At 42.2% G+C, this 13,933-nt stretch overlaps 1 protein-coding gene across 1 annotated transcript in view; it reads right to left on the reverse strand.

Annotated features, from left to right (window-relative positions):
- Nucleotides 1-319: 319 nt before the first annotated feature.
- Nucleotides 320-13,933, reverse strand: part of STK3 (serine/threonine kinase 3) — a 174,474-nt gene continuing 160,860 nt past the window's right edge. Inside the window, exon 11 of the mRNA XM_072924850.1 lies at nt 320-346. Coding sequence (XP_072780951.1) covers nt 335-346 — 12 coding nt within the window. The 3' untranslated portion in view covers nt 320-334. The remainder of the gene's footprint in view (nt 347-13,933) is intronic.

Below are 13,933 nucleotides of genomic sequence, written 5' to 3' on the forward strand. Positions count from 1 at the left end.
TCCTGCTATTTTCAAGCCCCAAGGTCTTGCGTGAGCTCCCCGCACGTTACTCGTGCATTGGGGCCAGCTCAAGGAGGAGCTGGGTTTGGCTCCAGCCAGGACCACAGCTGAAGCAGCTGCACCCTGGCCTGCACCCAGCTGGCATGGAGCTGCTCCCCCAGTGTCCATAAGCACAGATCTGGCTGAAAAACAGCATGCAGATACAGCCAGACTGCTCTCTTACCTGGGCTGGTAGGAATGCCCAGGACAAGGTAGTTCACTAACTCAGGCTCCCCTGGTGCTTGCCATTTGGAGTCTTGCCCCAGCATTCAAATCACCCAAAGCTGTCAAACACTCAGGAGATATACTGTAAAAATAGAAATAATTAAATTAGTTTAAGTAGGATATTTTAAACAGATCAATCAATGTCTTCACGGTTGCTTTATTTCTCTGTTTTCTGAGGCATTAGGATGTGTGGGCTTCATATTCTGAGTCCTTTCTCTACTGTCCTTCCTTTTAAAGAAAGCCTAAGATTCTTACTCTCATACTTTCTTCTGTAGCTTTTAAAGAAACTCCAAAACAGTAAACAAATTTAATGAGATTTGTGTTAAAATCAGTGTTGGCAGCACTGTCTCATTTGTTGAATTTTTCCAGGACATGGAGTAACTTTGCTAACCTAGAATGTGGAAAAAGATGTAGTTTATTCACAGAATCACAGCCTGGTCACCAATTGCCCTTTATTCATTGTTAGATAAATTTTATTGTTATTATATTGTTAAATAAATTTCCTTGGCTGTCATATGGCTGAGAAAAATGAACCTTTCCTTCATGGGTGCATAACTTTTTTGAGCAGATAAGACCCATTGGCACATCCTGTCATGACCCCTCCAAACCTCTTTCACAGCCCTTGCATCACATTTATAGTTGAGGAAAAGCTCTCAGCACCAGAGTTCCTCTGCACAGAGCTGAGCTCTCAGAAGAGGTAACACATTGATTTATACACACACACACACACATATATATATATATATATATATATATATATATATATATATATATATATATCCTGTATTTTCAACACAAGGATAGCACATCCTCTAGAGAAGACAGCATTCAATGCTGAATATTCACTGTCAGGAAAGTACTGTTCAACTTTCTGTGAGGGGAAATTTTTTTTTTAATTCCTCAAACTTTTCCTAGATAAAGATAAATGAACTTGGTGTAAAATTTCCATATTTTAATAGCATCCATTTTATGTTCAGGCTCAGGACTTAGAATAATCAAGTTAGTTTAATTTTTGTTTATTGCTCATTTCTGCTCAATTTCCTCTCACTGCCTTTCCCACAGTAACCTAGCATGGCAGGGCACACTCCGGCTGCAGATTCTACAGGAAAATAGTTAAATTGAGTTAAAATTTGTTTCACCAAAAATATACTCACAGTTCATACAAACCTATTTATTCATCCCCTTTTCAAAAAGCTTTACCTGTGACCTAACTGAACTAGACTAGAACCCTCTAAGCTTTAGATGATTTAGATTTTCCCATATATTGCTTACTGTCTGTTTCTAATTCATATGTGTGTTTCTGATCTATGACAACTGGCTGTTTTATTTTTAATATCATGACTGCACATGAGCAATAAAGGGTGGCACTTCTTCAGAAACCCACAAACTAGCAATAAACTTCTTCAGTTACAAAGGAAAAGAGCAGAGCCTTACCAGCAAGGAGAAATCATCAAATCTGGGGGAGAAAATTCACAGTGAGGAAAAGGGTCTTCACATGGTTTGCTACCCACATGCAAATATTTTTTTGGCCACTCAAAAGTGTTTTGCACTTGCCAGCCAAGTGCTACACAACAAATTCCAGTTCCAGTGATGCTAACAGAACAGGTCCAGCTCTCCAAAGACCTTCTCTGGAGATATTCAAAACCTGCTTGAAGGCAATCCAGCACAGCCTGCTTTGGGTAAACATTTTTTAGAAGGGAGGTTGGACTAGATGATCTCCAGAGATCCTTCTAACACCAACCATAGGTTCCTTCCAACCCAAACCATTCTATGATTCTGTGATTGTAGAGGAGCAGAGAAGGTCACGTGGAGAGCTACCACAATCTGCCTAAGTCTTTCTGTCTCTTAGGGAAGTAGAGGTCATTTCACAGGGGAGACTCATCTGGACTTTCACAAAAGGCAACCACAGATGAGAAGGTATTGTCCTCAAGCTAAACAGGTACCCAGAGGACAACACAAGACTGGCCTAAATCCCCGTTGGGTGACCTTTTCCTAACTGAAGAGAATGTAAATAAAGGTGTCCTGCACAGTGGCACCGTGTCTGCTGAAGTGGAGCGAGACAAGCAGTTGGAGCACAATGGTGGCTGCAGTTGTTCTGGGATGGGCTGAGGAGGGTGAAGCTGAGCCTCAGCAGGTTCTGGGAGCTGCTGGTGGCCATAAGCTCATGGCTAGGATCACACCACCAAGACACACACTGAGCAGTTATTTTCTCTACAGAGTGAGGGTACATTACATTTTAAATTTCTAGATTTGATTAAGTTTTATTCAGCAAGTTCACAACTATATGAGAGTAAAGAGCAGTTCTTTTCCAACAACCCCACTTTATTTTTCATCACATCTTGTCTGTAAAGGCAATTGCTATAAATAATACACTTCAACTTTGGCAAGTTATTAGATCTAGTGTTACACAATGCTCTGATGGTAGTGTTAGAAAATATCAATAAAGTGAACACTAAGCTGCTGAGCAACCAACATATCATAGTGACTTCGATTATCAAATCAGGCTGGCTTTATTAAGGCTCTGTCAGACCAAGTGCTGAGACTGACACTGTTTGATATCTCCACTGGTGATCTGGGAGCGTAAAATCATTGCTAATAAGATATTTGGTAACAGAAAAGTAAATAATTGTGTGGGCTGAAAGTTATGCAAGACTGAGACTGTGCTCATTCTGTCTAAACACCCTTTAATACATTTTACACTGCTAAACAAGGAATGGAGGCCAAATCTTTGCAGAGAGGAGGTATCTTAGTTTGGGGTGGGTGACTCAGAATAGGTCCCAGTAAAGAAACACCTTACCAGAAATTCCCTGTGCAATATTGAAGAGGATTTGATGGTGAGCAAAACTATCTGAAGTCTGACACTGAGTGCGGGTACCAAAACCACAATACTGTGTATCATCAACATTCTTTTTCTCAAGTTTTTTTGAAGGCTTCAGGAAAACTGAAGAGGATGCAAAGAAACATGAAAACATCGAAGGGCCAGGGAAAACGCCTAAAGTTGGGAGACTTAAAGAGATCAGCCTGATTTAAAAGAAAGAAAAAACTAATTTACAGGCATGTTAATGAAAGAAAATACACAGTCCTGAAGGGGCACTTCTCACAGAAAAAAAAAAGCATAACAAGAAACAAGAAAGGGAGATGAAACCAAATTAATTCACACTGAAAATAAAGCACAGAGTCTTACCAGTGAGAACAACTAACCGACGGAAGCAAAAAAACTGGGAAGGAAGGATTTTTCATAATTTCCTCCTAATGTCCCCTGTTCAAGTCTGAATTTGCTTTTCTGCAAGCTAAATTTAAGTTTATATAAAAAAGCAAATAGACTCCAACTCAGTGGGAAGAAATTGAAAATCTGGAGACAGACAAGAAGTCAGGCTCAACTGGCTGCCCCTTCCAGGCTTAGAAATCCCCTGCATCTATGAACTGATCTGCTAAAAACTTTGCCTCAGCTCCTAACAAGTGTAATAAGCAGAGAAGTGCTCTTGGAATGAATAACTTTAAGGTTTTGGGGTTTTTTTTGTCAGTGATACATATCACTTAATGAAATCTAAAATGAGGTGACAGATACCAACAAAAACTTCACTGATTGAAATTGTTCAGATGTTTGCTATGAGCCTCTGCTGTTATATTTCTTTGTTTGTACATTTGCCAAAGGATTTCTTGGCATGCAAGAAGAGATTTTGTTCCTTTTTGTAAGAATGGGAAGAAAGCAGTGTTTTTATGTAGATGATGCAGACCATATTGATTGCAGTAGTCAATTTACTAGAGAAGCAAGTCCAAAATGCATGCCATGTAGTTGCTTAGGGATTATAGTCAGTTGTAATTTTTCTGCTAATTAAAGTTACTGTAGAAATAACAATATTTCCATGTTGATTTTATATCAAGAGCAATGAGATTGCATGTCTAGTGCACAGCTTTATTTGACAGAGAAGCTTGCATCTGTATTATATCACTGACAGCTAGAGCATTTGCATGCAGAATACTAGGGAAAGGTCATGATTACCAAGAGAAACATAAATGTGTATGCACTTACTAGCTTATTTGACTTGGAAGCTTATGTCTAGATATAGATGAGGAGTGTGTTGCCATAGGTAGGAATTTTTCTCAGAGAGGAGTATAATCAATTTTTAATTTTTAAAGAAAAGTATGACTATATAGGCAATCTACAGTTCTTGCCTTCAAGTGGTTTGCTGGTCTGTATTGCATTATTTTAAGCAGCAGATGCCTGTGAAATATTCTGAAAGGATCTGATTCTGAAAGAGCAGGTTTCATGTCAACAGATTGAATAATAATACTGTGTTCAAGCCTCTGTTTCTCACTCTGATCAGTCTAAATTCCTCAGGAAAAGAACATGTTCTTGTGTGTAGGTATCATCTATATGTCTCTTCTTTCAGTGGATAACAGAAAACATTTTCCCAAAACTGGCTTCATCAGAAAATGTAGCAGCAATTGCACTGAAAGTCTCAAGTTCCAGAGAGGGGAAAAGTTCACCTCCCCTGATAAAGCACGCTTCTGAAATCATCCAGGCTCTCAGCTCTAGCTGCCTTTCTCTCCCCCACATCACAAAAATAGCCTTTGAGTTCAAAATGATCACACACTTATCTTACATAAAATGCACAGGTTCCCAGAGAAGCTTGTGTCCTATTTGCTGAGGCATTTACAGAATTATTTCAATGCCTGCACATGATGGAAAAAAATCAGCACTTGTGTTAGAACTAATGCATAGGCTCATAATGATGAGAAACATAGTGTTAGAAATAATAATGGGAATTGCAGGTTTACTGATGGACTGTTGAAAATCCAACTGAGCAAATGAAACCTAGTTGCAAAAGGAAGCTAGAATTCCAGGTATTATGCCTATTTTGCCTAGCAAGCCTGGACTTTCTTTGCCTGAGTTTCTGGTGTTGGATGTCCTGCAGGTCCACCTGCTCCCACTTTGCCTTCTGGAGTTAACTGAGTAGTTGTGCATTACCAACATCAAGGTGCAACTGCTCAGCTGGGGCAAGTGGCCACATGAGCACAGGATTTGTCACTGAATTAGCCTTCCAGCCTAGTGCCTTGCTTTAGGCATGACAGCGTTTCTCTGGCAAAAATGTTCCCAGAAAGCACTCATGCCTGTGGCACTGCAGTCATTAGGGTGTGGGAGGGTACAGGAATCCCTTCACTGGAGCAGTTTTCTTCTCTGCCTGGTCTGGGCGGACTGCCAAACTTAACTCTCAGGAAGATGCTCTGAAGAACCTTCCCCCATCAGAGGATTCCCTGCCTTCTTTCAGACCTTGTTTTTATTCCCACACGTCTGTTTAAAACCAACTCTAAATCAGAAGTCATGTCAGCTTTCTGTCTCAAAAGAACTGGGATGTACTGGGAGATGACAGTGCTAGTGCACTCACTGCACAGCAGGCATCTCAGTGAGAGCCAGGCAGTGTGAGCCAGGCTGCTTGGGAGTCACATTTTGTCCTCTGACAGAGCCAGGACCCATTTACTGAAGCCTTTTAGCAAGCCCAGCCCCAGAATGAAGTCTCCTTGTTGGCTTTTCTGGAGACCAGGTGATTTTCCAGCTTCAATCCAAACCTAATACCTTTGAGAGGCAGTTGATTAGTCACAGAGAGGGAATAAACATTGCTATAATATGTTGAAAAATATAATATTTCCCCCTATATTTCCAAAAGAAAGAGGTTCCCAAGAACCTAATAGGAAATGTGATTTGCGTTAAATGCAACCTATTAGTCCCATTTAACTAGGAGAGACAGTATCCTGCTATCAATGTCCCACTATGGTTCAGATATTTATCCCAGTAAATCATAGCAGGAGGCTATTTAATCAGCAGAAACCAAACTCAGAGTTTGCAAACAGACCTTAAAATAAAAAACTGAGAAGTGGGTTAGACTGAGCAGGCAGCCTGGCATTCCTTAACACTGTGGCAATTTGTTTTCATAACTTCCGCAGCTACAGCCTCTCACCCCTCAGCAAATAAGCACCAATCAACCTGCAGGGAATCATTAGCTTAAAACAATTGCCAGCAGATTTCTTTCAGGTCTCCGGAGCGCTGACTTATCAGCATGCAAAGCTTATCATTTGGCATTCACTGCATCCTTAACCTTTCCAAAGGCAGCAGAAAGCAACAGAGAGCTTTTCAAAAATCTTTTAATAGCTGCTTCCTCTGTGTGTTTATAGTGACCATAGCTGTTGCAAAAAGCTTTCTAAAGTACTCCAGCCCTCCCTGGAGCAAAAGCTGGCTGGTGCTGGGCATTGTAATAGCAGCACACTGTTTCACCAGTGCAAAGTCATTCTAAAACCTTTCCTTTTCCTCTCTCTGGAGACCACAGCTGGCTATAACTCTCCAAATCTAGCAGTCCAAGTCTGGTGTCATTCCTGCAGGTGTGGTTTCAGCACAGTGCAGGGGGATGGGAATTTGGGGCTGGGAATTGCACTGGCAGCTTACTAATGCTGTGTCTCTACACTGGGGACTCTCCCATTAGAATTACCATGCTGGCTGAAGAGTAACATTTTAATGACATTTGCAGATGCCACTCAAACCATGGATGGTTTTACTTATTTAAACAGGACATTTTGGCTACATGGCTTAGTGCACTTGATGCTCTGTGCCTTCCAAAGTGTGGTCCTTGAAAACATTTTCCCCTGGTGAACAGAAAAGTCCAGATTCTCCCTAGCAGCTGAGACTACTTAGTAAAACTGAGGAGTAGGGACAGCAGGGACTAGTTAGTGGATCCTAATCTTCTGCTGTACTCTGGCTTCAAACTGAGTTGGAGGAGCTTAATACAATTTAATGCTTTAACTCCTAAAGGATTCCCTAGAAGACAGAGCCCTTCACCCACCTCCGTATCTTAATATGCTTATTCATGCTATGTGCTTATGTGGAGAATATAGCTGAAAATCTGCTCCTAAAAGTAATGGAAATATGATTTTTACACACTGTTATTCCAATGTAATTCAAGAACCAGGATCTCTGTGCAACATTTATCCTACCTGTACATAACAACATTTATGCTACTTATGCCAAAGAGCCTAAGTTCGTGATCTTGTAATTCCTAAGCTGATGGATCTGCAGATATAGGTGGTTTTGGCACATGCTTTCTTACACAGGAGTGACAAAATTGCCAGTAACCTTCATTAAGCAGTATCTTCAGACTATGGCCCTTATAGTTTAAAGCATCCTTAGAGAAATCCTGTGGTTCTACAAAGAGACTTCTATTAAGGCCAAGAGATCCAGTTCTCATTTGTGTTAATCACCATTATAGTTGATGCCTTGAGAGGCTACCTAAAACAGTGGCTAGACAGTGTTAAAGGAATAAAGTAGGTATTTATTTAAAAGGCCTTCAAAGGATACACCTTGGGCAGTACAAAAGCCTCGCCAAGCCTACACCAAGATGGACACCAGGTCACGAGTTTTCACACTTTTATAAGTTTTGGTCCATTTACCTGTTGAGGTTAATTTTCCAATTACAGCTTCAGGTTATGAAGTCCCATCCTCCCAGTTTGCTCTCCTCAATTCGCTGTTGTTTACACTTTTTGGGCCTGAAGCTGCAACAGCGTCCTTGGTTCTCGGGCTGGAAAAGGACTGTTTTGTCTAACTAAACTGTGAGGAGAACTTGCTAACATTTATATCAAGCTCAATTATATACTAATGCAGTACAGAATCTGGATAATATGAAAGCTGAAACTTAAAGCATCACAGTGACACCTGTGAACAAAGCAACAGGAGGTCCATGATGTCTCTGCTCCACAACTCAAGCAACAGAAAACTACCCACCCATGCATTCAGTGAAATGCAAGGTATGAAAATGCTCTTTTTATTCATTTCCATGCATGTGCATCCCAGCAGCTTTCTTGCCCAACATTCCCAAAGAGTGGTTCACAAGGTGACCAGTCCACCACCTGTCCTCATGCGCTTGCAAGGAAAGAGACAAAGAACCTGATGCACTAGACGTGTTCACAGCTAACCTGACTTCCCAGCCATAGAGCAGTGGCAGAAGGTGAAAGGGTTAAAGTCTGTTTCTGTCTGAGCAACTTTTAAAATTATATCCTGATCCCAACCATGCAGACATAAGGAAACTGTACAGTTGTTTGTGGCTTAAATGGAACACACTGTGCTGGAATTTAGACAGGCCTTCCTAGTTTCAGCCAGAAGCACCCAGACAGTTGTTGGCTTTGTGAAAATACTGCAGAGCTGACTTCTACATACCAGCCTGTTTTGTTGACATGACTAGTGGACATCAAGTTTTTGGGGAGAGTTCAACAGACCATTCTTCTGTCTTGGTCAGTACAGATCAATCAGTAACCAGATTTTGGCTTTTTTGGCTTTTTTATAAGTTTTTCATCCATACATTCCTTCACATTTTCTTGCTATTTTTTGGTATTTTATTTCTAAAACATGGCCTTTACCATGGAATTCTGCTTTAGGTTTGTTAAGAGTTTTTTACAGAGAAACAGAGCCCCTAACTCAAGTCTTCTGGGGGCCTGTCACTAGGGCGCAAGCAGCCCTGTTGGTCAGGAGTAACACCCAAGTAAGTGAGTCAATGGAAAGTATCTTCAGAGGACCATCCAGCTGAAGCTGGGACTTATTATGGGATGATTAGAAGGACCACAGGTGGGAAAAGGGATGGACAAGGGTTGTTTTGGAGAAATAAGCATGAATACAGAGAGGGATAAGGAAATAAAAGGAGCTGGTTGCATGCAGGCCTGTGGCTGGTCAGCATATCATTGAGTCATGCCCCGTACCTGACCAGTGCAGTCTTTATTGTCTTCCTATTAACCTCCATCTCTGCTTACCTGGGGGGGAGGGACTCTTTTCTGTGTACATAAGTGTGCATTGACGTCTAAATCAGCAGCTAGATTTGAACCACAAGTTACAAAGGCCCATGTGCCTGGGGTGCCAACAACCCCAGCAAGTGAGGGTCCATACGAAAATGTGTCATTGCTAGCTGTTCTCAAGCTGGACAAGGCAGCAGAAGGAAGTGGCCTGGGAGCCAAAGTGGCCATAAGCCTGGGCTGGATATATTCATATCTGTGAGACCTGGAGGAACTGGCTACTGGAGGCACCAGGAGATCCAGGTCAACTCTTGAAGAGACCATGGGCTCTCAGAGTCATGTGTGTGCAAGTACACATGTGTGTGTGCAAGTCTCTGGGCAGGAGGCAACTGGAGACAAGAGGGTGCAAGGGTAGGGACAAGAGGGAGCTGCTGGGTAGCCCTGGTGTCTGACCTTGCTGGGGATCCATGGTATGCATAGGGGACTGGGAGGGGACATGTATGTCTGTGAGGGATGGACATGCTCCTGACCCTGGCCTACACTCTGCCTGCATATAAAGCATCACCTGAGTAAATAAATTGAAAAGCACCAGAGACTGTTCCTAGGAACTGAACTCAATCACAGTAACTGTAATGTAAGATTATCCCTCATCGTGCCCTGAGACTGTGCCAACAAACACTCCTAAACAGTTTGAAGGCATGCTTGGGGATGTAGCTCAAGTTAAAGTTTGCGTGCAGTCATCCTTTTTTGGAAGATAAGCAAACCTAAGGCCTCTCCTCCGCCAGCTAATTTCAGTGCCCAAGATTTAGCCTACACACATTTAATTTAATGACAGAGCTGTAAGCACAGAACCACTGAGCATGGTGCCCCTGCAACAAATACTTCTGGGTATCATCCTGCCTGAACTGTGGTCACTGGCCCTTCTCCCTACCCAGCTCAATGCAGGATCAAACATTTGGTTATACCACCCCACTCCAATAGGCATTGCCTCACACTTCTGCTCCCACTGAATCCCTCCGTTCATTCCCCTGGTCTGGAAGGTTACACTTTTTCCTATACTACCTATCAGTTTTTCTTACTCAAGATCCATAAACATCCATGTACCCTGCTCACCTTGGAAGTCTCTGCAAATCCTGTCTTTTTAAATCCTCTACCCAGCAAACACTTGCAGCAAGTAGCCCATTAATGGGCTGAGCTAACACTGATCAGGTTGACCATGACTATTTTATATTTCTTTGAGCTGAAAGGCTTGAGTTCTGCCCCAAGATAAGGAGCAAGAAGAGACTAGCAGGAGACAAAGTTGTATTTCTTGTGGAAAGACAAGATATTTTTAACTTGCTTTTTTTCAGGTCTGATGTACTACCGAAAAATGAACAGAAGTGCCAAACGGTGGAGTGGAAACCCTACACAGTGTTTCTCTTCATAACGCCACATCAGGCTTCACTGATGCTCAGCCCCATCATGTGCCTGTTTCTCCTGCAAGATCTCAGTGATTCCCCTCAGTGTCTTCTCCGCACCAATGTGTACCACTGAGCCACAGCTGTGGGGTGCCAAGCATAAGTGATGGGGTGCAAGTGCTCCTCCTATCCAATCCCACCTTCAGAGGACAGGTTGCTGCAGCCACACTACAGGTATTGCTGTAGGCTCTGCTCGAGAGGACATCTTCACCACGTCCTCCTGCTTCCACCCTTCTAGATCTGACACAATTCATTTCTCAAAAATTTTCAATGGCAGTCTCTTTACTCCTGCTATAAATTTGAGATGTTCCCAAGCAGATGGATTAAGTATTTGCTGCTAGGAGGTAGATAAGAGTCAGCACTGAACAACAACCAGCTGGCCATCATGACCCATATTTTACATTGTTAAGGGCCTGGATTAATAAAAACAACAGGATTAATAAAATCAGCAAGTGAAGAGCACAGGGAAATTTCACTGCTTGTGCAAAAGGGAGCATGTCTTCCATCCCAAGTGATGGTGCTTTTTCTTAGGACCAGCATGAATGTCATCCCAGAGAGTCAACAAAGGCTAAATCTTGCCAAACATATATGGTCACTCCTCTTTTACTGATTTACAAAGCCAGCTGATAAAGAGAATGAAGAAGCAGCCTCCAGCCAGTCCAGAGAAAGCCTCAGTTACAAAATTACTTGAAAAAATGAATGTAAGTTGGCTGGGAAATGAGCAATGTCACAGAGATTGAACACAGGCTGTAAGTCCATAAACAAAGAGGAACAAAAGATAAACATGAACATAAAGAGCTGATGGGAGAATATCTGGGGCATGGATTTGGCATGGGGAGGGGAGGGAAGGAGGACTAGAAATATGCCCTGAGTCTGTTTTTATTTAATGTCTATTATGATCTGGAAGGAAGTAATAAACACCACATTCATTCAATTTATATTTGATGTAACATCTCCTATGAGTTAGAGAGGTGTTGTGTAAACTAATGGGGACAGACACAAAACATAAAGAAAGTAAGACAGGCTGGAAATAACAAAACAACAGCCAAGTGGATGGGCACAAAGCAGTAGTCTGCAGGAGGAGGGTCAACCTCAAATGCAGACATGAACTAGAGAAATGTACTTAAAGAAGAGGGGCAGAAGGTCCTAATAACAGCAGAGACCAACAAACTGTGATCTTGTGAAGCAGACTCATCCCGAAGGAAGCAACGGGGTAAGTATCTGGACCTACTGATTTATGAGGAATTAAGTCAATGAGACGAGTTTGGCTGTACACAGCTGAGCAAAGAGAGCAGAGTGTGCTCAGGCACTAGTGCTGAGACAATCTGCTGGTAGTGAGGAAATACCCTGGGGATATCTATATATTTTGACAGTGTAAACATCACAAAGGAGGAGAAGAACTGATTTATGGACTGAGGAGGAACAAGGGTCAAAAACAAGCTAAAAGAAATACAGGCTGACTCATTGACAGGGCGAGCTGTACTGCCCTGTCAAACAGCTACCTGAGGAGCGGTCTGACATTTCTTTCTCTAAATCCCTTAAAAGTAGCTTGTACACAAACATATGAGAAAATATGGAAAAAAAGCCCTAGGAAACAGGTTTTTTGCCTTTGAGAGGAGAGACTGAATGGATGTAGAGGGCAATGGCAGTCTGGGTTTGTCTGCTAATGGGTCTTGTCTGTTGTAAAATCCTAAGTGAGCCTCTCTTTCTCTCCTAAACTGCCCTCACAGCACAGTTGCCTGTGAATAAAAAAAAACCAAAAAAACAAAAAAACAAAAAACCAAACCAAACCAAAACAAAACCAAAAAAACCCAAACAACTAAAACAACCAAGCATAAAGCCAGGGGATAGCTGACGCAAAAACAAGAGAAGAGAGAGGCCAGAGAACTAAAGTGAATGACCTGTCAGCATGGAAAAAGTCAGATTCAGATAAGGGACCTGGATACTTCACATCTTAGTGGCTGGATTATTCCACAGGTAAAAGAGAAACCTGAGCTCTCTGCTCCTTTCATCAGACTGGAGCTGAGCCCACACCTTCCAGCTGCCCAAAGACTGCCCTACCACAACAGCCTGGGAGAGGCTACCGAGGTCACCAATCCTCCCATCAATGTACTTAGTCTCTTCCCCAGGAGAAGAGAGGATGCTCAGGGAATCCAAAAAACATTCATCAGACGAAAAGGGCAGGGTGGCAGTGTGGACTGTGAACTTTATAGCTGTCTGCTCAGCACAATATGGATTTGGATGGCCCTGGAGGCAGGACTAGAAGCTGATGATTAAGAGGAACTTGGCTGGTAGACATGCAGATGGCTCAGGAATTTAGGAAACATGGGGCTGAAGAGAAAAGAGCAAGGAATTTTGAGGTGTAGTATTGGTTCCAGTGTAAGTTAATCTAGCAATAATTTCTTACAGGTTCATTGTTTTAAGATGTTAAGCCACTCTCCTGTGCCAGATGAATGTCCAGAATATACTAGAAAATTAACCTTAATTTAGATAATCCTGTTCCCCAGAGAAGTAGCTATAATGCATTATAAAATGATATCTTGTGCTTTGGACTGAAGAGGAGGAAAAAAGAAATCTATTGAAAAACATGTTTTCAAGCATTAGACACCAGGAATTGGTTTCCCAGCTGTCTGAAGAAGATAAGGACAAAAGTGAAAGTGAGGAGCATTTTAATAAATCACTGGTGAGGGAAACATTAGACTTGTCAGTAAGCTGCATTTCTTTACCTAGGTATTAGTCAGTGTTTTTGAAAAATCTTAAAAGAGTAAAAATAATTTTCTAAGCAAACAAACAAAACCAACTACTACTTACTACAGAAAGTTGTCAAGACACCCAACTTCAGATCCTTCTGAGAAGGGAGAACTCTCACCATACAGAATCATAAAAGGTATTCAAACATGAGGTATTTCCACTTTGATTCTCGCTATTATACAGGCAGTCCATGAGTGAAACAGTCATTTCCAATTTTAACGCAAAGAATGGTTGGACAATATCTTCAGTAGGCAGGAGGTAAGTGCCAGGTCATGCTTTCTATGGATGACTTCTGGAGGCATCAAATCACATGATAGCTGAGGCTGACAAGCACCCCTGGAGATCATCTAGTCAGTCCCCTGCCCAAATCGGGGTCATGTGATGATGATCCTCTACCAGAGACTGAGACCTCACAACCTCTCTGGGCAGCTTCTAAAGGAAACTCCAGCCCCATTTTCTTTACACCCCCTCCCTCAGGTATTCATACACATGAATAAGGCTCCACCTCCAGGCTGAGCCACAGCTCTCACAGGCTCATCTTGTGTGTCACTACTTGAGTCCCTTAGACATCTTAATGGCCCTTCACTGGAGCAGCTCCATAATGTCCAAATCTCTCTTGTACTGGGGACCCAGCAGTTCAGACAAGTCTCACCAGTGCTTAGCTGAAGGGCAGGATCACCTTCCTCATCCTC

This window comes from Taeniopygia guttata, chromosome 2 (genome assembly GCF_048771995.1).
Source record: "Taeniopygia guttata chromosome 2, bTaeGut7.mat, whole genome shotgun sequence".
Classification (NCBI taxonomy): Eukaryota; Metazoa; Chordata; class Aves; order Passeriformes; family Estrildidae; genus Taeniopygia; species Taeniopygia guttata.